Consider the following 23,422-nt stretch of genomic DNA (forward strand, 5'->3'; position numbering starts at 1 on the left):
TGGAGGTGACAACTTCTGCTACACAGCCAATAGTGACAGGAGACCTGTGCACACCCACGTGTGGCAAACACCACACCTGTGTGTCAGGTTGTGGCAGATATGGGAAGAGGGGTTTGGACAACAGGTCCCAGTCCTCTCCAGGAAAAGACAGCAAGGGAAGTGGAAGAATCCCACAGGCCTTATTTGGGCTGTGGTCTACCTCTGTTTAACTTTGCCACCCCTTTATAAGAGAATTAACTAATATTTCTGCTGAGCCTCTTCCCTCTGCTTGTTTTTGTTCAGGGAGTTCATAACAAGTTTAAAGCCACTCAGAACTGTTGCTCATATTAGTACTTAATACGTAATTTCAGCTCATGTTATTAATAGTGTTATCTACACAACCAAAGAAAATGAGGTACGTCACCCGCATTCTTAGCTATTTTAAGATTTGTGAGTAAGTGATCCCCTACTTTTACTGCAGTTGCCTTTGAAACACACAGAAGCAAAAACCATAAGGCACCCTCCACTCATGTTATTCTCTTAAAAGTAAAGCTTCCTTGTGCGTGGAAGGGTGACACAATCACACTTGAGGCCCACAAAGAACAGTAAAACCCCTTTTTTTTCTTGGCAGACTTTGCTGACATTCCTCCAACCCAGAAGAAACGAGGTGCCACAACTAACGAGAGTCACAAGGTAAGTGTAATGCATTAGAAATGTTTATAAATATCACGTCCTTCCTGATTTTCTATCAACTTGTTTGATTACGCCGTATACAGGGAAAAGTGTGATAGAATTAATCAGCCTGCTGGAGCGAACGCTAAAGGAACAGATGAGCTTTGGCAAGTCTGTTGCTAGCATTGAAAAACTCTAACAAGAAAAAAAAAAAAAAGGCAGACCTAAATCCAGAAGCATGTCATTCAGAGAGCAAGACATGCTATGATTTATCAACGTAACAAAAATTGATGGGAACATAGATCTCCCATCTCTAAGTATTGTCTCTGTCTAGATTAAGAGCAGTATCTGTCATCAAAAAACAATAGGAAAAGAAATATGTTTGATAAAAGCAATTCTGTACCCTTTTGTAGACAGAAAACCACTGTGTCATTGGAATGGAAGTAAAGGATTTCTCTGCAGTTCCATCCTCAGCAGCAAAAGAAAGAGTGTTGTGACAAGAATAAGTGCAAATAATTAAGAACAGAAGATCAAATGAAAGAAGTGGCTTTGCAAGAAGTGACTAATGTTTACTCCATTTCAGAAAAGTCCAAACTGCATTGTAGAAAGAGGATGCTTGCATTGCCCCCAGAGCGCAACAGCAAACCCGGTGCACAGCAGGCAGTGACTTACCACTGTGGCACAACAGGGCAACTTTCCCTTTCAAAGAAAGAGCTGCTTTCTTCTCAGCTCAACAGCTGCTGCACACAGGGCCTCCAACATCTTAGCAGTTTGATTGTTGTGTATAGAAAAAGCAATACCAAGGCATAAAACATGTAACAACTTCATGAACGTTTTGCCAGCAGCTGATAGAATGGAAAGCGCATCTCAAAACAGCAGGGCAGCGGAGTAAAACAAAAACCACGGAGCCAGTACTGTCATGTCATTTGGCACATCCTTGCACTTCCTTTAATTCCGTTTCAGATCTTGGAAGGGAAGGCCAAAGCATCTTATTTGCTAATTAAGGTTTCACGCGATTCAAACACTGAACAAACAAAGAACATCCCCAAATAGAGAAACCTGCCAGCCTTCATGATCTTGCCAACAGACTGATGTCTCGGTTCAGTGCTTTCACAACACAGAGTAAAAGAACGCCGGACAACTGCATATACAAATGTGTATGCACACAAGCACACACACATTTTTATGCTGGTATGCCACACTACCACTGATAGTAATCCAAAAGTTACACTTCCCAGTTTGAGTTAAGGACACTCCAGACACCCTACAGACAGGGATAAAAAAGACATCAAAATAACAGACCTCTATTATGTGGTGGAACAGCTAATGACAGTATTGAAGGATTTTAAAGTTCTTTACCAAGTGGCGTTATCTAAGATAGTATCGTGCTTATAATCTGCTCAGAGTCAACGAAAAACTGCTGATCAAGCCAACAAAGCAACAAAAAAAAAAGTCTGACGGCTTACCATCTGCTCAAACCACTACATCGCACCTCATTCCCCTAAGTACACAATAAGCCACAACAGGATGCAGATGACCAGATTGTTTCGCTGTCATTTCAGCTGAACACGCAGTGGCTGTTGATGTGTTACAGTGGACTCTCAAAACCAAACATGACGTATCGCTGCTGGACAAATAGCTCCTTCAGCGTTCCACCTTGCCATTTCTGTGGATTGATCATACCCATGCAGCAAGGTAAAGCATTAGCAGTTAATCAAAATTTTGCCTACTATATTAAGTATTTGCATGTGTTTCTATTACATAAAACATATTGTTAAATGATCCATAAAAGCCATTGGCACACGCTCTCCCTTTGGTTAGAAGCCCAACTACTCCTATAAGAGAGCTTTTGGCCTAGCAGCTCCTTTCAGCTATTATAATAAAATTTAGGCCTAGAATACTGAGCAGATTCTTGAGGAGTTCTTAGCAGTAGAAGACAAGTTCACAGTAGCTGGAGGCTGCCAAATTGTTGCAGCTTGGAAAAGAAAATTGGTACATTCAAGGAAGGGAGCAATTTGAAGTTGTTATAAAGCATTTGGACACCACGATGATGGGCAAGAGTTTCTCCTCTCATTTCTCTTTCTTTATCACTTCTCAGCTGTTTCTTCCACTTTCTGATAGTTTCAATTTATCCTTCCATTTTTACCCACACAGTTAACTAACAGCCTTCTAGCTGAGATTCTGCTGGTTTTAGTGATGAGGTACCAGCTGTGCATCCCTGCAAGCTGGTGCATGTATGACCTTGAAATTTTCCATGTAGCCAATCAAAAAATGCTTTTAAACAGTGTTTCCTATCCCCCAGAGAGCATCTCTCAATTTTTAGCATTAGATGTATATCACTTCACGGCATCCAAAGCATTGTGCAAACATTAGCCAGCTATATACCCAAAAAAAAAAAAAAAAAATCACTTCTTTCCCAGCCCACACCCTGTTATTGTCTAAGTAACAGTTCCTCCATTTCACTGAAGCCAGCCTAGGGAGTGCTTTTTGCTCCTCTGCCGGAATATTAGAACAGAATGAGAATAAAGATAACTGTTAATTTTATGTCACAGCTAGGAAACTGAAGGTCTTCAGATCACACTTTCTCCTCAGTCTTTTAATTGTGAAATTATACTTCAAGATTTGACACAACTCTCTCACCTTTCTATTTTCAAGCTACCAGCAAGCAAAATCAGACAAAAAAAAATTTTTTTTTCTAATCTGCAGAGTCTGCACAGTGCTTTAACTTCAAATAGGTGAAATACTGCTAATTACTTGCATATTCTACCAGTCCTTGCAATTTTACAGAGAGCTAGACCAAATTATAGGTCAGAATGTGCCATTCTTAATCATTATCACTAATTCCCTTTGTGCTTTATGCCCCCCCAAAACATGTGTCTTACACATTCTTTGAGCCTCTGGCTAGCATTTCTCAGCCGCTCCGTAATTATTCATCACACTAGATCCAGCAACAAGACATTCACAGCATGCTTTTCTCACATTTTGTTTAAACATTAGGTACAATAGCAGATAATAGAAAATCTAGATTTGAGGCAAAAGACACTGGTATTTGGGCAGAATCAGATGACTAGCAATTATTGCTCAAAAAAAAAAAAAGAGGAGGGGAGGAAAAAAAAAATATTCTTGAGCAGGACATAGTGCCTTTCTTCTCTGGGTGAGCACTAATTTAGACCCTTGAATATTCCCAATTCTATATATGATGCTTAGTAATCCATTCCTAATTTCATATTAAATTTTAAATCAAATGGTGGGAATGTCCCCTAAATAGGTTCGATCATGACTTCCTGCAATCTTCTTCCAGATCCCACACTTTTTGTCTTTGCCATTAACTCAGCAGTGCTTCGACCAGCGGTGTCCCAAGATCCTTGCCTGGCATCAAGTCGTTCTGCCCCACCGTTCCCCGTAGCCACCCATAGCCTCTTTCCCCTGCAAGTAGACTCCACCTTCTTAAGACAGAGATGCATGCCCTGCATCTGCACAGCACCTACCACAACAGGATCTTATCATCTAGAGCTCCAGCTGCAAATTACACAAGCAAGAAATCAAACCAAATCTTTTTTTCCTGCAGATTAATGTTATATCGGTTATGCTTGCCATAAAGTATAAACAGCATAAAATGCACCTCTTTGCATTCCAGCATGTTGTGGAAGATCATAAAAGCACTTAATATATTATTTAAGCCAGTTAAGCTAGATAGCACAACTGCAGTAATTAGAAACAATTCTCCAAATCCCCATATGCCAGACAAAGGATCATGTTTAGCATTTTCAGGCTGGTAGGAGGGAATCAGAACATTGCAGAAATTAAATAGCACACACTGCTTTTTTTTTTTTTTCCTTCTGCCTATCTCAGCAGAGCCTATATTTCACTACAGCTACCCCACTGCACTATGAATACAAGAGCCTGAAACCCATTACATAAAGAAGGCTGGCCTTTTTTGGTTTTATTATTTTAAGCATAGCAGGGTGTCAATGCTTTAATAAAGAAAAACAAAACCACTTCTCAATAGCTCCATTCTGTAGGCTGGAGGGGAATTTCCTTTACTTTTTTTTTTTTAAATAAAACCAAAATTAAAAAAATACCCCCAAAACCTGACTTCCTCTGGAAAATCCATGAACTGAAGTACGTGTTAAACAGAAATTTAAAAACACTCCAAGCGCTGGCCACCCTTCTCGTGTACAGGGTCAGGCATGGGGCAGCAAGATGAGAGGCACAGGTATGGGAACAGGGGAAAGACAGGAAATGCAAGGTGGGACATGCAGGAAAAAGTCGTCAGTGACAACACAGGGATGAGACCTGATACTACCAGGAGACTGGACTTGATTACTCCTTGCAACCCTGACACACGTCACGTGCCCAGAAGCCTCATCACGCTGCGTGCCAGTGGGCAGCCAGATCAGCAGCACCGATGGCACTAGGAATCATAGCCAGTCTGACACTCCTGTGCAGAGAACAAGATCACTGGAGGCAGATATCAAAGTCTTCTAAGAGGAGCAGGGAAAAGATGAAAAGAAGATAGTTTTGAGAGCCTCTGCCATAAAGGGAGGCTTTGAAATTGAGGGTGCCATGACTCAGAGAGGGGAGAGACCTGATGCAGACAGTTTCCCGACTCCGAGCCCCAGTTGCTCCGATCAGTTGTTATTTTCCATCCTCTTTGTATGTGCAGATGAAACATGGCAAAAGTTTTTCCCCACTGAGTTGTTCAGAGAAAAGCCTCAAGACTGGGAACAAAAAACAGGACAGGAGAACCCCTTCTGGTGGCCTGACATTTTATTTCTCTATTGCAAAGAGAGGAAAATCCCTTTTTATTCCTCTACAGTTTTTATGATTTTATGATTTATTTTATTGTCTTATTCCTCTCCATTGCAAAGAGAGAAAAAAAATCTCATGGAAGGGCAGCTACTTGCTGAGGAGTGCTCACAGTGTGCCCAGGGCAGAGCTGTGAACGCAGGGCATGCACAGAAGATCTGCAAGCTCCTCGCTCTGTCTCCCTGGCACAAAGCTGTGCACAAGTGGGCTGGCACTTTGCTCTGTGAACCAGCAGGGTTTTTCCCCAGGAGTTTGTTTTCTTTATATCTAAAAAAGCATCACCAAATTCTGTACAGCCTCTCTGAAGACATCCTTGTCTTGATGGGCATTTCTCTCCCAGGTTGTCTCCCTCTCACTCTGCTTCAGGCTGTTTTCTTCCATTTTGAGACCAGGAGAGCTCTTTCCCTGGCTCCCTGGGTTTCCCACTTGGTTATGCCCACCTTTCCGCCTTGCTGTGGCTTTTCAAGCCCTTTCTTCCCTCCCAACCATTGTTTAGTTCTCCCACCTCTCCCTCATTTCTTTTTTATTCCTCCCTACCTCTGCATTGTGGCTCCTATTTGGCTTATATGTTCAGTGCCTCTCTGTACATCTTGCTAATCCCGTGCCACATTCCCTGGCCAGAGCTGACCTTTTGGTGCAGGCATACCAGTCTCGTCATTTTCCAGGCTAAGACAGTGGGTAAATTTGTGAGGGAGGGGGAAGTGAACAAGGCAGATATCGCCTACCGCAGTTTGTATTACATGATCCAAAAGATTAACAAAAAATATAAATTATTTTCAACACTAAGAGATAGCCAACTTGTTATAGATTTAATTTTATAAGCAGCAAAGGGATGGACTTATTAACATCTCACTAACTATACCTGTTTCAGTTTGCACTGAAAGGGAAAGCCTTTAACTATCCTGTTTCTCACAGGCTGCAAGCTGCAAAGTATAGAGGAAGCTGATAATGCTCTTTCAGTTCCTGAGGACTTCAAGCAGCTTAAAAAATAGTTATGTGACATTAGCAAACCTCATTAATAAGTTCACTAACAGCTGGCTGAAAAGATAAAGACAAACATCTCCAAAATTGTTGAAGTGTAAAATAACAGAGAAATGCCTGAAGCTACATCTCTTGAGAAGGAGGTGTCCAGCATGTGAGTTTAGTCACTAGCAGCTTTGGGCACCATGGAAGGTTTGGCTAGCAGTGTCTTCCAGTGTGGCCATGCTTGGACCACATCTGATCAGATTTTGTGAGAAGAGATTAAGTGGATAAAATTAATGCAGATGTATTTGTGGCATCTACACACCACTGGTCACAAATTGTGTTTTTCTTTACCACATCAGTTCAAACCAGTGACTAAATCAGCAACTCCCAACACTTAGCAAAAAGGGACTCCTATGGTATATTAAGATGCCTCTAATAACGCCACATCGAAACAATAACTAGGTCCAAATTCTCTTTCAGATCTTTTCCCTGGTACAAGATTTATTAACTTGAGCTGTATTTATTGGCATCTAACTGCAGGGAGAAGACAAGTCTCCAGTTGGCTGTGAAAGTTTTCGTCATCCTTAAGCACCAGGAATTTCCAGATCCAATTAGCAAAGCCTCCGCCCCTACAGTCGGAGCAGTTGCGCTGAGTATCATTAATCACTCTATCAAATGAAGCGTTCACCACCCTCCTGGTAGGAACAAGTTACTGGAAAACATTCCTTATTACAATTCCTGTTTAGTATTACATTGCAATACATCTGGCATTTACGGTTGGTTTTTATGTTTAACTAAACTACGTGTACATGCAGTTGGTTTAAGTATAAAATATCTGAATATTTATCTGTCTTTATCAGCTCTCCCTCCCCATGACCTACCAGTAAATAAATATTGCATCAGATGCTTGCGTATATTATATGCAGCCTGACTCACACATGGTATTCCTGCTAAATCTGCCTAAACCAGCAAATAACAAAACAGCAGCAAAAACTAAGCGTCTTCACAACCGTTTCATTTTTGACTACACGCCTCCTCTTACACTAGCAGAGCTGCTGTACTAGAGAAGTTGGTTAATGTTTGCACTTGCACAGCTCCTGGAAGACTAAGACATTCAAGGAGTACAAATTAATATTCACAAAAAAAAAGCTGTCAGGGGAAAAGGAAAAGTTTTCCCTAAGGTGCACTGTTACAGTACAGTGTGTTTGACTGGCACTTAGGCTCCCTTTCCTTCACGAGGAGAAATAAGAGATGCATAATCTGTTTGTACTCCTGACTTTTCCCCATCCAATTAGAACATTGTTTCAAAGAATTCCTGCCCTTAAGTAGGCAATATAATCTGATGGATTTACATCGATGTGGTCTGGGTTACGCTATCTTCTGACATGATAGGCTTCAAGGTACGAAGTAATGTTGTCTTCCAGAGGGGTAGCGGGAAGGGATACAACCACAGACTTCTGAGGACTCAAAGGCATGTCTCATGCCTGATCTCGCAGGAGCGAACTCGTCCACGAGACCTTACATGATGAACAAAAAGAACTGAAATTTGACTCAGTGCTACCAAAAAAAGTCAGGAGACAGGGCAGGTTTGTAGCTTCAGTGGTCAGAGCACAGCTTTGAACGTTATTATGTAGTTCAGCAGTGAAGAAAGGCATTTTGTAGCCTCAGCTGTCCAGTCTCCTGCTCTGCAACCGTACCAAGCAATGCCAGAGAAGACTGCCAAGATAGGTGCCAGGTTAATGGACAAGTCCTAAATACAGCAAGATCCTCAGATGAAGACAGGCCGGGGAAGTCCATCTATACCTCCTACTTCTATATTTATGGCTTTGGCTGAGCTCTGAATGTAGCATACACAAAAGGGTAGAAGAACAAAGATTGGGATTTTCAAGGGGAACTGAAGGCCTCCTCCATCCTCTGAAACGGTGAAGTGTACAGATGATAAACCAGGAGAGCCACTCCATGCTGTAGTCACATGCTCCGTGGAAGCTGTAATCTCACAAGGACACAGATATGGCCATGCAAATATGGGTTATGCCTATGCTAACAACTGGCCTATGTCCCTAGAGCTCCTAAATGGCTTTTAATCTAGCTGTCAACGTGTGAAAGCTTGTGCTGAACCAACTTCGTTTCTCTCGTGCTCTTGTTAGCCAGGAACATCCCACCCTTCAATACCCTGACTCAAGAGGTGAGAGCATAAGCTGGAAACGTCTTAGTTTAAACCTCTGAAGGTGAAAAGGAGAGGAGCTGCCTGCCACGCTGGAGACAGATGTCATGATTGCAGGCAGCAGACACAGCAAGAGGGCAGTCAGTAACAGGCACTGAGAAACCAGCTGCATTTTCAGCATCCCCTTCAACCAAATCACCTCTAACAGTCCTCACGACAACCAGGCTGAAGCTAGCATAGGTACGCTTACCCGTGCTGTCACCACTACTTCATTCTGCATAGCTTAGCTTGTGTTAAGATATACTGTAAAATCCTAGTATAGGCTAAGCAAGTTGTAAAATACCTCAGATGGTCAAAGCAAACCTAACGTGCAAAGCGTTAGAAGGTAATTGTCTTTGGATCTCCTCAGCACCAGCTTCTGCAAGGCTCCTGCGTCAGAGAGCAGACAGCAAAATTTCAGACGTGGGGGAGGAAGAAAGCAGACACAGGAGGGAAAATGCCGCAAACATCTTAAGGGGAGGGCTTGTCTTAAAGGATTTCTTTCATTACTGAATTCAATCGTGGGTAAAGGCCAAACTTGCCTAAGACAGCCTGTAAATGAGAACCTGTCCCTGTTTCAGGGCCCACCAGTAGGTACTTCCCCTTGGCTACTACCTGCACCAGGCACTTGGCTCAGAGGGTGCTCAGCATTGCCGGCTGCACAGAGAAACGCTTCACCAAAAGCGTCCAAACTTCTGCCAGGAGCAGTGCTGGTCCCTCCATACAGCCGTGCCTGGGGGGACCTCAGAGAGAGGGAGCCTTTGTACAGCCCTAGAGATGACTCCTGGTGCCAGAAGAGACCTGGCACAGGAGCCCAGCTGAATCACAGCTGCAGCAATTCCACTAATTGTCCAAGGGATGAAACAATTGCACTTGTCTGACTGGTCAGGGCATGACAGGAGCCCGACACATCTTTCTTTGTGAAAGCATTTTGCCTTGAAGTAAATTTCCAAAGCAAAGACCCTTTAACTTCAAGCCTTTCCAGACTTCTTCCTGGCAAGCGGAATTTATTCTTTCTAAAAAGGAGAGCTTTAAAAGAGATGTTACCCAGAAGAGTGAGATCTCACTGCAGTTGGCTTTCAGTGCCGCTCGTGAAGGAGGTAACCCTGAATTTCCATTACACTGCGATGGGAATTGAGGTCTCAACTCCAACCACTTCCCTGAAAAACATCTAGGGTGCATCTCAAGGCCCTTTTTCTGGGTTGTAGCTCTGTTCCCCATCATGTGGGACTGTCTCTGTTTCAGAGGCCAGCCCCCGGCCCACATGAGCCAGGCTGTCTGCCCACTGCCTTGGGGCCAGTGCTTCCCCACAGCACAGCTCAGCAGGTGCAGGGGAAGAGTTGGAGAATGGCCCTTCTTGAACTTGGTGGTGCACAAGCTGTAGATGAAAACTGTGATTGCTCACACCAGGAACTGCACCCACACTTGCAGATAGCAAACACAACACACGCAACCATGCGTGTGACTCAGAAAGAGCTGCACTTTGCACCACCTTCAGAAGCCAAAATAATCTGGACTGATGCACAATCACAAGTGCTGGACTTGCTGCAGGTGCAAAGCCAGCACCAACTCAGGGCCTAAGACTCCAACAAGCTCCCACAAGGGCAAACAAAGCAAAGCAAGGGACCTTTCCTTCCCATTTCCCACAGGAGCCACTGACAGCATTGAACATCCTGACCACTACCAGCAAAGGGAAAATCCAGGAAAATCCAAGAGTTTCTGCCTGTTTCTTTAGCACTACAAATCAGTGACAAAACTGATGGGGAGAGGTGACTCCGCCCAAGAGGGCTGCAGTGTTGTGGGGCTGGAGGACCCCAGCAGTCTCCATGGTTGCCGGAACTTGGAATCAGCACCCCAGTCACCTTGGTCACCCCAGCACATTTTGGTCCCAACACAGTTCCGTGGCAGTTTTCCCTTCCTACCTGGTGTGCGTGAGGCCCCAGGGAAGGGAGAGGGGATCTGTGACCCATGGAGGAGACAGGCTTTAAGGATGAAATGGACAGAGCCAGGGCGAGAGATGGCAGCAGGGACGGCATGGACAGCCAGGTGAGCACGGGCAGGGAGAGCAGCACGTAGCGAGAGCAAAGCAGAGTCCAGCTTCAATTTCACCTCTGCAATGTGGTTTGGGATCAAATTTGCAGAGAATTAATCTTCCAAGGGAGCAGAGCGTGTCAGAAAGAAAAGGACTTTTCTTCCTACACACATCACCATGTTTTAAAAGGCAAAACAAGCTTGTGTTTGTGCCAGTTATATAAGTGTTGCTTTCCAAAAGATGAGTGGAGGAGTTACCTACACAAATATTGACACAGGAAAAACAGCCATTGCCCTCTGCGAGAGGAAATATCCTCCTCCCTGGACCAGGGAGACAAAAGTGCCGTGGCTGAGAATTTTCCTTTGTTTTCAGTCTGGCTTTGCAGCAGGTCAGCCTTGGTACCTTTGCTGTCAATAAAAGCTGCAGCTGGAGCAGCCTGGCATTACAATGAGCCCATTGTAACCACACATTGCCACTTCACAAGTGACTGCCAGCCCATATTTGATTAATGCCATTAGGAGCCAGCGACCATTGTTTACCTTGTAATTTATTAGAGGTAGGATTTCCAAAAGGGACTTCAAGTAGGCACCTAATCTTTATGGTCTTTTAATTATAATTGAATATCCAGCTTCATTAAGCACCTCTGAAAACCTAATCAGAAATTATTTGGCAGAAGGCCTTTGGCTGAGCCTTAGGACAGCGTTTGTCCTTGGCAGTTTTTCTGAAGAGAGGATGAAAGATTTTCATGAACTGGAAGATTAACCTATGGCTTTGGCAATTTGTAGATCACAAAGAAGGATCTGGCTGGGACAGCAAAGGAGGCAGCCTTTGCAACCGGCCGTGAGAGAGCTCTGCTATGCAAGACCCCGCGCATCTGCTGCACCGACAACCTTGATCAGGACACTCTTAAAACCGTGAGATACTGAATAGAATTTAGTAGTAGAAAGTTGGTAGCATCTCAGGTTCTTGAGAGAGAAGGAGCAAATAAAATGCAGGAGTTTGGCAGAGGGAGCAAAACAGCAGGACGAGAGACCTCATTCTGTAGCCTTCTTCCATGTCAGGGTTTTTACCTCATCATTGGTTTCCAGTCATCTGGACCTCACACTTTACAGTTTGGTTTGTTTTTTAAAAAAAAAAAAAAAAAACAACAACAACAAAAAAACAACAAACCACAAAACCAACCCAAAACAACAACAACAAAATAATAACATTTCACATACACTGTTCAGTTTTTCGAAACAAGCACTGCTACATTATCATTTCACACCATGCTGTGTGCTCCCTGGCTACGGTGGTTTGGTTCCTCTGCATCGCTTACACCGCAGCCACAAAGCTCCACTTTGCACTGCTTCTCCACGCCAGGACATGACTTTCCCATTCCTGGTGTGTCATCGCATAACCACACACAGCCCCGGTCACAGCCCACTGCACATAACAGACAAATTTAAAAAAAGAGAGAGAGAGAAAAAGGAGGCCATCCAGATGCAGCATTTGCTCCTGCACCACGTGCAGACGTTTGCAACACATCCCAGGTTTGGCCACAGGAAGCAGCAGTGTGAGAAAAGCAGTAAAGCAGTTCCCTTTCGCCCTCCCTGCAGAACAGCAGCTGTTCTGTAGCCTGACATTTATACCTTTTGCCCAACAATGTTAAAAAGGAATTCCCAGACTTAGAAATCCCTCAATTCCTTTTGCACGTCACATTTGACGTGCTTCGCCCAGGGTATCCCCAACCTTGGGACGTGCAGGAGCGACTCCTGCAGAGCACTGGGAGCACCTGACAGAGGTCCTGCTGAAGACCCCCATCAGCTCCCCCGTGTCCACAGAGAGACACTCACCAAAACACAGTGCTCCTTCAGTGCCTTCCCAGGCAGCTATTTAACCAGTTGATTTAGTGAAAAGGAATGCTAAGACCAGGACTTAAAGTGCTGAACAACTATGCCAACACTTTTTCTTTACAGTGCAAGGAACTTTTGAGACCCTTTAAGAAGTCACTCAGGAAACTGCATTTACCCCAGCACCTCCCCACAGAGAAAAAACTGAAGTACATGAAGGAAAGTTTGACCGTAATTGGGAACCAGATTGATCTGTTTCTCCAGCAGTACTGCAAGTCCTCAGAAGTCAAGCACTGGCAGAAGTAAGGGTCTCCTCTTACTCGGCTCGGGTGGTACCACACCTGCAACGCTCCCAGTGCAGCAGGCTCCTGCCCCTGCTGCTCCCAGTGGGCATTTAGACACCTACTTGACCCTACATTGGGTGTCAATAGGAGACTTGTGTAGCTTGCTCCAACTGCTGAATGCTCACAGATTTTGCAAGTAATTTCAGCAGAGGCTGTGTGGCACTCACTCCTGCCCAGTGCAAGGCCAATTTTGATGTGCTGGCCATCAGCAACATCCCTTTCCAAGTTAAGGGGCTCTTATGTGGCCACCTGAGCTAACAGATAATTCTTCCTGTGCTTAAGGAAGAGCAATTCTTTAGAATTTATAAGCTTTGGGGAGAAAAAAAGTAAAAAATAGAAAGAACAAGGAGGGGGAGGAAAGCTGTGCAAAGGGTATGTCAGTGGTTACAATCAACAAGCCAGAACTAGGGAACAGAACAAGGACGAGGATGAAGTTTGTACTCACATGCACAATTTGTGTGTCTGTCTTTTCCCAAGGGTGTTCTGGCAGTTCGTCTCCCTTTTCTCTGAGATGGATGCAAAGCAGCTGCAGAAGCTGTATAAGTACATCCAGAACAACAAAATGGATAAGTTTCTGGTAAGCAAACAGGAAAATTAATACCCCACAAGGTGCAGCTTACATGGGTTGATCCATGTCAAAGGAGAGACCTGCTGCTGAGGACCCCGTTTATCAAAAGGCCACAAATCCTGCAGATATTGCTAGTTCCCACCGTAACGCAGGCACTGAGCTACCGCAGCAGCCAGCAGCTTTCCCTGGCCAGCTCTGGGAAGCTCAGCTGGTGTCCCCAGCAGTGCTGTTTACAATTTTCAGAGCTCTTCACCGATCTCATGTTTTCAGTCCTGCTTTACAGACCAAATCCGATCCATAGTTTTATGTGATGATATGAAAGTTAAACAAGCAACTAGTTCTGGCAAAGCCTTTGCTTGCCAAAGCTCATTTCTGCACCTGAGCATCAGCTACACAAGGAGACTGTAATGAACAGTATCCCAAGGACACAGACTCCAAGGGGTTAACCCATTTAAGCACACTCATAGCCAACCATAAACGTATCTCCTGAGCAAAGGCTGAGCACACCAGGAAGTTCAAAGGTCCACAAGAAATGCAAACTTTAAGAAGTTTATTAAAAACAAAATAAAAACAGATCTACAATTTTTAAAAAAGTCAACTAGGAAATCATTTTGAGTAAATCACAAAACAGCAGCAGGCGAGATCTTGTTGCGTTCCTGGAGTGCTGCTTGCTTCACATTAAAAAGGGAGCTGTGGTCATCTGATAGCTGGCAGTGATAAGGCCATAAATAAGTTTGAGGTCACAGGTAAACAGCTTTCTCCTTTCCAGTCAGAGAGGAAGGGGGAAGTCGGCCATGTAGTTTTTACTTTTAATTTACAGGGCAGCAAATAATTTATGTCTTTTTAAGACTCTAAAAAGATATTCCAACAATGAGGAATCAAACCTATTGTAAAAAGAAAAAAAAACAAAAACAAACAAACAACAAACACAAATTCCTCTTGCTAGCTTAAGACACCCAAGATTAATTGGGAGAGATTTAAAAAAGCAACTGGCAGCCCCAGGAAGCAGGCGGTGACAGGCGTTCTTGCTCCTTTAAACTCGCGAGTGCCGCAGAGGGTGGATCGAGCTCCATTTCAGCACGGCCCTTCTCAGGGCTCAGCCAAGCCCAGGACACGACCTCAGCTAAGGACAAACCCCGCTGCTCCCACAGGGCACGTGGCTGAGGGTAGCTCCCCATTGCCACCTCAGAAAAGCGAAAAGCAAATAACCCCCCTAAACACCTTCCCATCCTTCTGCTCCCCTAAATAAAAACCACAACCAAACCACATAAGTCCCCATTTTCCTCTCCAAGGAGGAGGGGGAAAAAAAAAAAAAAAAGGAAAAAAAAACAAATGCTGGGTGACAAGCATTAGTCACCCTGCGTCGTGCGCTATCGGGATGCACCAGCGCGTGCCGAGGAGCGTGCGCCAACCTGCAGCCAGCAAGAGCCTGCCGGCTACGGCTGCGCGGCGCTGGGGACGAGGCTGCCTCCAAAGAGGCCGGCAGAAGAAGCGACAAATTCTGCCGTTATGTAACGGTTGACAAATGCCTTTTGTTATGCAAGACAAGTGGGAGAAAAATAAGCATCTTTGCCCTTTGTGGGAAGGGAACAGCAGTCGGCTCCCCGCTAGAGCATAAACAACAGGCTGCGCATCCGGGGGGGCCGGGCACGCTCCGCGCAGAACAAATACATTATTTGGAAACGCCTTGTTATTTAGATGAGTGAGCGTAGAAATACAGAATCAATACTTAATTAGTAAGTGATTGAGGTTGTCAGCACAGTAATTTGATAATTTTGTGAGTTTTGTTAAAGGAGAGAGGCAGCTACCTGTTAGCCTTGCTCACTAGTCACCTTAAAATCGGGGATCTATGTCCCCTTCCCTCATGTTTGCGCTCTTAGGCTTTTTAAAAAAATTGTTATTAAAAAAACATCACCACATTTGAATTTAAACGCTAGTCCTAACTCTCTGGTTTTAGACTTACTGAAAATATCAGAGCAGACCTGCTTCTCAGCTTAGGGCTAGAACAGAGCATCATTTTCCTTTGCGATCCGCTGGCTCCTGTACACTGCCAAAAGGTGCAGAAATCAGCCCTATGTCTCAGTCTGAGAGAGTAAAGTAGTAAGTCTTCTGGGATGAAATGCTGAAAGTTTTTTATTTTGGAAAAAAAAAAAAACCTTAAGAAAAAGTCAAACAGCACAACCATTGGCAAGACAAAAATTGTTTTTTCTCTGGGACAGCCTAGAAGGACGCGCAGCACAGGCGGCTGCTCTCCGTCTGGCTCCCTGGTACTATCCCACCACCCTCAGGATGCTCAGGGCAGGGGCCCTACCGCCGCCCCCAGTCACCCTCCCGGCACACAGCGTGCCATAAAGCGACAGTGACATCCAGTGGCAGCGCGCACCCGTCCGCAGCACCCCCCCGCCCGTGAGAGTGGGATGTGGGTGCTGCCCAGACCCACACCACACGCTTCAGCCTGGGTTCAAACGTAGCCAAATGGCACTGTCAGCTGCTGACCATCTCCCCAGAGTGCCCAAAAAATGACAGTCCTCTCCTCAGTGTACTGAGAGGGGTTCTTGCTTCAAAACACAGATTTGTGAGTGCTTGGGTAGAGTGAGTTGGGTGAGCTGGGCTGCAAAGAGCTGAGCTGGGGGTGAGAAGGGAGACTGCACAGAAAACGGGGCTGTGCAGAGGCCAGCAGGACCCGCTGCTGGGCCAAACGGAGCTTCGGATCTCAACCGCGAGGAACAAACACGTCACAGGGTGGGGAGTTATGCAGACAGCACAGTCATTTCTCAGCTCATCGCTGCTGCCACCCAACAGGACAATGGTTAAGCAAGAGTTATTGCTCAAGCATGAGTCGACATATGGTGTTTGCTCATATAAGTATCTTTTAAAGAATTTTTTTTCTTTTCCTTTTTTTTTTTTTTTTTTTTTAAGCATTTATGCTGTCCTTCAGAAAACCCAAATCCAGCTCTAGGACTTGAAGAAAAGAAATGGAAGCAGCTTGACCTGAGTCGTGGTCTCTGCAGATGTACCAAAGACCTGCAGGAACACCGGGGTCAGCGAGACAGTCGCCACCAACGCCCTCGCAAAGTCACCGCCCAGCAGCGAGGACAGATGAGAGGTATTCGCATAGCCAGTGTCACACTAGCACCAAGCAGGAAAAGCATTTTCCTGGTCAAGTAGAGCCACCTACACCTGGCATTTTTGCAAAAGGATCGGGAGGTGAAGCCGTGATCAGTGGTGGAGCTAGAGGAGCTGGGCATGTTGAACTGCTGTCTCAGAAGAGACATGGCAGTAGGGAAAACAGCAGCATGAGAAGCTGCTATAGCATAAGGCCATCCTTCTCCATAAGGAAGGAGAAGACAGCCCTTTGTTGGCCCACGTCACTTGGCATTAATTAGTGTGTCATTACATAGCAATCTGGATGCTCAAAACAGCTGTGGTTTGCCTTTGGGCCCAGCCTAGCAAAGCCACACGCTTGTCTTCCGGAGCAAAAATGCAGACCGACCTGTAGCAGGCGTGTTTGCTAACCAGCCAGCCTGTTTACTCCAGCCAGAACTTCAGCAGACACACACCCCAACGGAGGAAGGAAAGAGGGACATTAGAAGCAATCGCTGATGAGATGGGCTTTGCCACAAACAGGTGCCACAGTCTGCCTGGGGAAGCAGGATTTGTCCCACACAAGCCTATTTTCAAGCTGCTAAAATGCAATCACATGTCCTGTGGGAGTTCTCATACACTCATAACCATCTCGCTTTTCATCTCTTTTCTCCCCAGTCTCTCTATTTACCTCTGAAAAAGTCCAATCTGGTATGTAACAGCTCTGAGGGAGCCCTTAAAATCCAAATTGATAAACTAAAAGTAAAAAAAACCAAGAGCTAGCTAGACAGCATGATGCAGGAGGCTGAGTAGGAGTCCCACAGTAACCTGCCGGCTGCGTGGCTCCAGGCAATCCTCCTCCGCTTGTCTGCTCCCCTCTAAGGACGGGGAAGATACCACCCAGCCAATTCTTATGGAGATAAAAGCACTAGAGACACAAAGTGCATGAAATACTAAAAATTAATGCAACTGAAGTGTAATGAACATAGCAAGGGTTTGGGATTGCTGGTTGCTTGAGAGCCTGGATGGCGAGCCATCACGAGCAGCCTAGTGTTCCTATGTATTTGTGGGATTGAACCGTACGCAGAACCCACCCAGTAAAGCCCCCGGGGGACAGCCTGGGCACACCAGTATCATCAGCTCCTGTAGCAGATAGAGCTTACACCTTCCATTTACTTTGTGATTTTTTTTTCTTTTGCTTTTAAGGTTCCCAGAAAACTTCCAAGGTCAACAGAAAGACAAAAATCAATTAATACAGTACCATCACCTGAACAAGAAGCAAGGAATAAATGCAGTCTTCATAGTTTCTCAAAACCACAAAATACTGAAATACAGTGTCATAGCAACACGCTTCAACCCAAGCAATATGAAAATTATGCTATTTTAAACCATGTGGTCTTATTTATTATTGTCCTGGAGTTTCCTAACAGCTGTGCACCAGCACTGAGACTTGATCAAGGATGTGTAAGTACCAGACCTACCTTTACTACCTCTTTCTTTTTGTATAAACCCCAACAATGGAACAAGAGGGTTTGTAAGGAAGCAGACTGCTGCTCCTTTCCTCACTATGGCAGAAACCCTCTTCTGAGGAGAGCAGGAACTGTTCCCCATTCATTTCTACTCAAATCATACGCACGCACACACAAAAACCCTCCACATGGTCAGCAGCCGTACTGACTGGGGAGGAGGGAACAAAAGAGGAAGGGAAGAGATTGGTGTAAAGAATATATTCTGGGTAAAAAGGTTCCATAACTTTTACAGATACACTTGCCATTTCTCACTGGTTTAGGCAAATAATGGCCACGAGCCCATACACACATCAGTGTTCTTGGCAGGTGCAGCAGCTGCCATCCATTGATCCAGACGGAGATGGCTGTAGCTGGGTTTGATTCCTGCTGCAGGAGGAGACTCATGTGAGAGCTAATGTTTTGGGATAGGAATAGCGTGAAGAGAAAATAGTAACAAAACTGGCTGCTTTGTTTTAGGGGTGGCTAGATTTGATTTATGGTGGAATCCAGATTTTAAGAAAACATCAGAAACATCAATAGCTTGGCATGCGAATCTTTCAGTCTGACCAGTGAAAAACCCAAAGACCCTTCCTTCCTACATGGTAAAGCCAGATTGTGGGGTAGAGGGTTTAGTTATTGTCTTCAGATCTGCACCCAAGCAAGAAAAATCCCTCCTAGATCCCTTTGGAAGGGCAGATTACACAGGCCATTTTTAGAATCAAGACAACAGATTTTTCTGAAATGGCATCTTGGATCGCATCCCCAGACCTTGGCAGGAGACTGAAGTCCCTGGCTGTGCTGCCCATGGAGGCACCGCTGCCAAGTGCACGCACAAAACCGTTCGTGAGAGGCTGCGAAGGAGGATGCCACGCGTTGCCTTCACTGGGCAACAGATTGAGCTACTTGCATTGGGTTTCATTGTGCGTAAGAGCAGACACTTCCGTGGTGCAGGCCTGGTTCAGCAGCAGAACACGAGGAGTTTTCTTAGAATAACAGAATATTTCTTTCAGCTGAATGTTTTGAACTTTCTCCATAGCACACGCTCTATAAACCAAATGTAGCAGTGCAGGTAGCTGCATGAGAAAATCCCTGCATGCCCTCAAACTGTCACACTGGTTTAGGACAGAACTGAGCAAGATTAAAGCCTGCTCAAGACTTGAATTATTCTACAGTTTTTTCAGTAGGACTTGAGGTGACTTAGAAGTGACAGGAAAGCTCTCAAGGAAGACTGAGATCTGCCAGAAATAATCTCCGTATCCTAACGGACAATGCGGGCAAAGAAAATATTGCACCTTTGGAGGTCCCTGCTCTCAAAGCACAATGAGAAAACTGTTGGTATAAACTACAGGATGCACCAGTGCCACGCACGCAGTATGACTGGGATTGTGTTTTCCTGCTGTTCAGTTTTGGAAGCTGGCGGGCAGCGGGGCTACCACAGCAGGCTTGCACAACTGCACAGCTTGTAGCACTCAATGCACGTTTCCTAACGCAGGCTGTTTGTCTTTTCCATTTAAATGGGGCATCAGGGAATTTATGGAAGTGTGGCATAACCTCGGCTTTGGCTCTTCAGGAAAGTAAGATTTTCATGCAATTTATAAAGTGTCATGTAGAACCAAAGGGAAAAAAAAAAAAAGACAGAAAAAAAAAAAAAGACAAAAACCCCTTTACCCCCAAACTCACAAACCTGAAGAGACACAAGCAGAGGCCACTATTGACAGCTAAGTTCAGGACATTTTGTGCCACAGGAAGCAGAAACTTTGTTCAGAGGAAAACAAAAGATGTCAGGAATAAGCAGAACTTGTGCTGCTCACAGCCCCGCAGCAGAGACGCCTCCTGGCAGCCGGTCACCCTGGGACAGACATCCCCAGGACAGGAGCCGGCCCCATCAGGGACATGCTAGATGTTCTGCCAGCCTGAATGAGCTCCTCATGCTTCAGGAAGTCTAAGGGAGCATTTCTCTTAACGTTTAAAAAAACCCCAACCCCCCACAAACAAACCAGTCTCCCCCCAGCAGCTCGCCTCAGGCCAGTTCGAGGGGATTGTGGTCACGTTTCGTCAGCACAAGGAAGAGTGTGATTCCTGCTGATGTCAGGGTTTTGGACTTTGCTCAGACTAACCAGGGGAAGAAGTCATTACTGAGGGCAGCTTGTACCCAGCTTAGTTTGTTACCGCCCCAAAAATCAGCAGGACAGCCTCATACCTCCATTTTCACCACCAGGTTACTTTTACCTGGGCAGGAACAGTTTGGGATTTTGTTGTTAATTCTTTCTTCGTACGACCTGAAGGAATAGACTTTTTACTGAGTCCCCTGTTGCTGCTGTGTGCTTGGTTGTTTCGTTTCAGCGCTCTCAAAACGTCAACATTCCCCTGGGGAGAAGGGAAGGAATTGAGAAAGTTGTAGGAACACAAGCAGATGCCCAGGGACTTGCATCTTTCACCCATTTAAATTTGCATGGATATGACGTATCAGGCTACAGAACTGTGGTGGGCACTGCCACAGTCCTGAGGACTTCAGCCTCACCACCTCTGGAGTCATCCTTGTTTTACAAGAGGCGAACCTGGCCCAGAGACCTTACCTGGGTTCCTCAGCACGCAGCACCTTCCAGTTGCACTTGGCCTCCTAACAGCTGGACCAGTGTTTGAAGGCATTTTTCCCTTTGAAAACTGAAATTGCAGACCTGTGAAATGAGGAGAGACCTCTGCCTGAGCCCTGCGCACAACTGGAGGGTTATAGGTCATCTACAGGCAATTGAAAATGAAATGACTCAGAAACCTGATGGTTTAAAAATAAAAGCTCCTACAAATGCTGATTTCCAACATTTCCTCTGCACAGGCAGCCACACAAGATGCTTTTGTGCTGTGACTGCTCACTTACACAAGAGACTTTGTGTTCCCATGGCTACTTTAGGGGAAAAAAAACAAGTAGGGGAAAAAAGAAAAATAAAAAGATCAACAAGCAGGGGAGAAAAAAAAAAACAAACAAAAAACCAAGCCCCATCAAGCAGGGAAAGTGGGAGACCCTAAGTCTCATTACAGACCTGTTCCATCGACCAGACGAAACTAGACCAGACTCATCTACTCCTGAATGCAGGGAAGGGAAACCCTCCTCCTCCTCCTTCCGCAGCCTCGCTGGACAGTCGGGATACAGCCCCCCCTTCCAGGAGCTTTGGTGCAGCTGGAGACTGGAGGGAGCCGCATGGCTTTTCACTGGCAGTGAGCTTTTAGGGAAGTTTCCAGATAAACCCGCATAAAGGTGTTCTCGCACGCAGACATCACCGTGCTGACACAGAACAGTCTGAATTACTGAGCTATAAATACAGCTTCATCTATTCGGGGAGCGCGCTGTCTAAAATATTCTCGTTTAAATCAACAGAAGGGAAAAACTAAAGCCATCCAAACCCAGAGCCCAGTTTCTAGTGCTTCTGCTTTTTAATTCAACCGCTGGCGTGTCAGGAGATTCCAGGTGAAGAGGCACCCACGTTTACAACTCAGTATACACTGAAGAGGATCAAACACAATGAAGCGGCCAGCTACAATGAAAGCACCCCAGAGCTGGATGATCAGACCTTTATAGAAACCAAAGGGAAGTTAGTCAGCCTTGTACAGCTTCTTCCAGTAATCCCAGCAGTGATGGTATCACCAACCAAGATTAAATCTGGTTTTGAAATGGACTGGACAAACCGGACGCTCACGGACTGAGCGCATGACCTGCTCTCCCTACGGTTCATTAACTAAACCATCATCAGGACAAACTGTCCTCACGTCCCGGGGCTGCGCTGCAGTGAGCAGCGAAGAGGCGCAGGCAGGCAGCGCAGGGAGCCAACTCGCTTCCAGGAGGCGCCCAGTTCTACCTCTGCAGAGCCAGCCCAGACGAACACCAGGGCTGGATTCACCAGAATAAAGGTAACACTGGCAAAAATTGCTTGGAGCAAACAACAAACACAGACCCCACTGCAAGCCAGCTTCAGCGCCCCAGGTGCTGTGCTCAGAGCAGCTCACCTTCCAACCTTGCTCTGCCTCGTTGTTAAAAAGCGGACACAGCCAAACACCCACTTTCATACGTGTCACGGTAAGGCGCGGTAACGGGGAGCGAGAGGGCTGGTATTTATCGAAAGCAAAGTTTTAACTGAATTCACTGCAGATACTTCCGAATGCGGGAACACTATATTTATTAGGTCAATATGTCATTTTAGCAATACAGTTACAGAATATCACAATGCTGGTTACAAACAGTATGGTCAGATGGTTACAAGTCATGGCGGGCACTGCAGTCTGGGAGAAGTAGGATACGAAACGTTAGTCTTGACAAGTAGGGTGGTCTTCAAAGTCTAGTAATGATCAAGCTACTCAGAAATGGATGTGGCACTACAGGTGGAGACTGGTTCAGAGGTGGTTTTCGTGTAAGTAGTTCAATTTATACAGTTGTACAGTTCAAGCAACATCTTTTTTAAAATGCTATTAAATTAAAATCCCCTGTAGTTCAATAAAGTATAAAAATAGTACTGAACCTGGTAATATTCAATAAAATGTAGAGTTCATTCACATCATTAAGTAGTGAAGAAATTGTAAAGTTGTAGTTACCATGGCAACATCGCTTCTCATAAAGGAATATACAGAAAAGAAAAGAGTTACACATATGGTACCTGCGACAATTATTTAGCGATCCAACACTGAACTTGTGCACCACAAACCAAGTTTCTAAATATCTCTATATATTTATATAGTATATATCTTTTTCATCTTAAAATTTACTTTTGAAAAAAAAAAAAATGTGCACTTCAACAAACTCACTAAGGCCACTCATGCTATAGATACCTAGGACTGCAATGGGATATTGTCAGACAAGACCCTAGAGCACGCGCCGCTAGATCACCGGAGGGAAACCTGTTTCACTGCCTCAAACTTTCCTGAGATTTAGGGACAACAGCGTTACCAGTGCTGCCAATTTTTCGTACGTGTTTTAGTTTATTTCTAGGTCAAGGAAATGTCTTCCTCGCTTCTCACAGAAATCCTCGCGCAGCCAAGAAACACAAGGTGCAACAGGCCAGTGGTGTCAAACATGGAACACCCACAACAAAGAGTCAGATTTGCAACCAATGTTTGGCCAGTAATTTTCTTTTATAAAACATAAGGAAACAAAGAAACAATGAGCTTGAGATAAAAAGGTTTCCGCACAGGCAGCAGAGGGAAGGATCTCCAGTTAAAACTGGTAACAGCAACACGTCCCCCACACTGCTTGCTGCTAACCTGTGGAGCCTAATCTGATCTGTATAAATCAAGAGGAGTTTTTGTCAACAGCTTCCATCATGTTTTAGGCACGCTGCATTCTCCTTTTTGTACTCTACCAAAGCCTCGGAGCATAAAAAGGAAATCAGGTTAAATGTGCATTTTTTGTACCGCGAGAAGCAGCGCAATGGCACCTTTA

General features: G+C 45.0%; 1 protein-coding gene and 1 long non-coding RNA gene across 2 annotated transcripts; both read left to right on the top strand.

The window, feature by feature from the left end:
* The first annotated feature begins 500 nt into the window (after positions 1-500).
* Positions 501-7,313, top strand: LOC147598310 (uncharacterized). The gene is made up of 3 exons (XR_015260661.1): positions 501-672; positions 2,214-2,346; positions 6,967-7,313. It is a non-coding gene; the product is annotated as an uncharacterized LOC147598310 (long non-coding RNA).
* A 1,279-nt stretch (positions 7,314-8,592) lies between these two features.
* On the top strand, positions 8,593-17,871 carry CHCT1 (CHD1 helical C-terminal domain containing 1). Its single transcript, XM_086763159.1, has 5 exons — positions 8,593-8,611; positions 12,620-12,795; positions 13,315-13,414; positions 16,325-16,511; positions 17,696-17,871. The coding sequence occupies exons 2-5, from the start codon at positions 12,707-12,709 to the stop codon at positions 17,740-17,742; spliced, it is 423 nt and encodes a 140-aa protein (XP_086619285.1). The 5' UTR covers positions 8,593-8,611; positions 12,620-12,706; the 3' UTR covers positions 17,743-17,871.
* The last annotated feature ends 5,551 nt before the right edge of the window (positions 17,872-23,422 follow it).

The sequence above is a fragment of the Chlamydotis macqueenii genome, chromosome 19 (assembly GCF_036417535.1).
Source record: "Chlamydotis macqueenii isolate bChlMac1 chromosome 19, bChlMac1.mat, whole genome shotgun sequence".
Classification (NCBI taxonomy): domain Eukaryota; kingdom Metazoa; phylum Chordata; class Aves; order Otidiformes; family Otididae; genus Chlamydotis; species Chlamydotis macqueenii.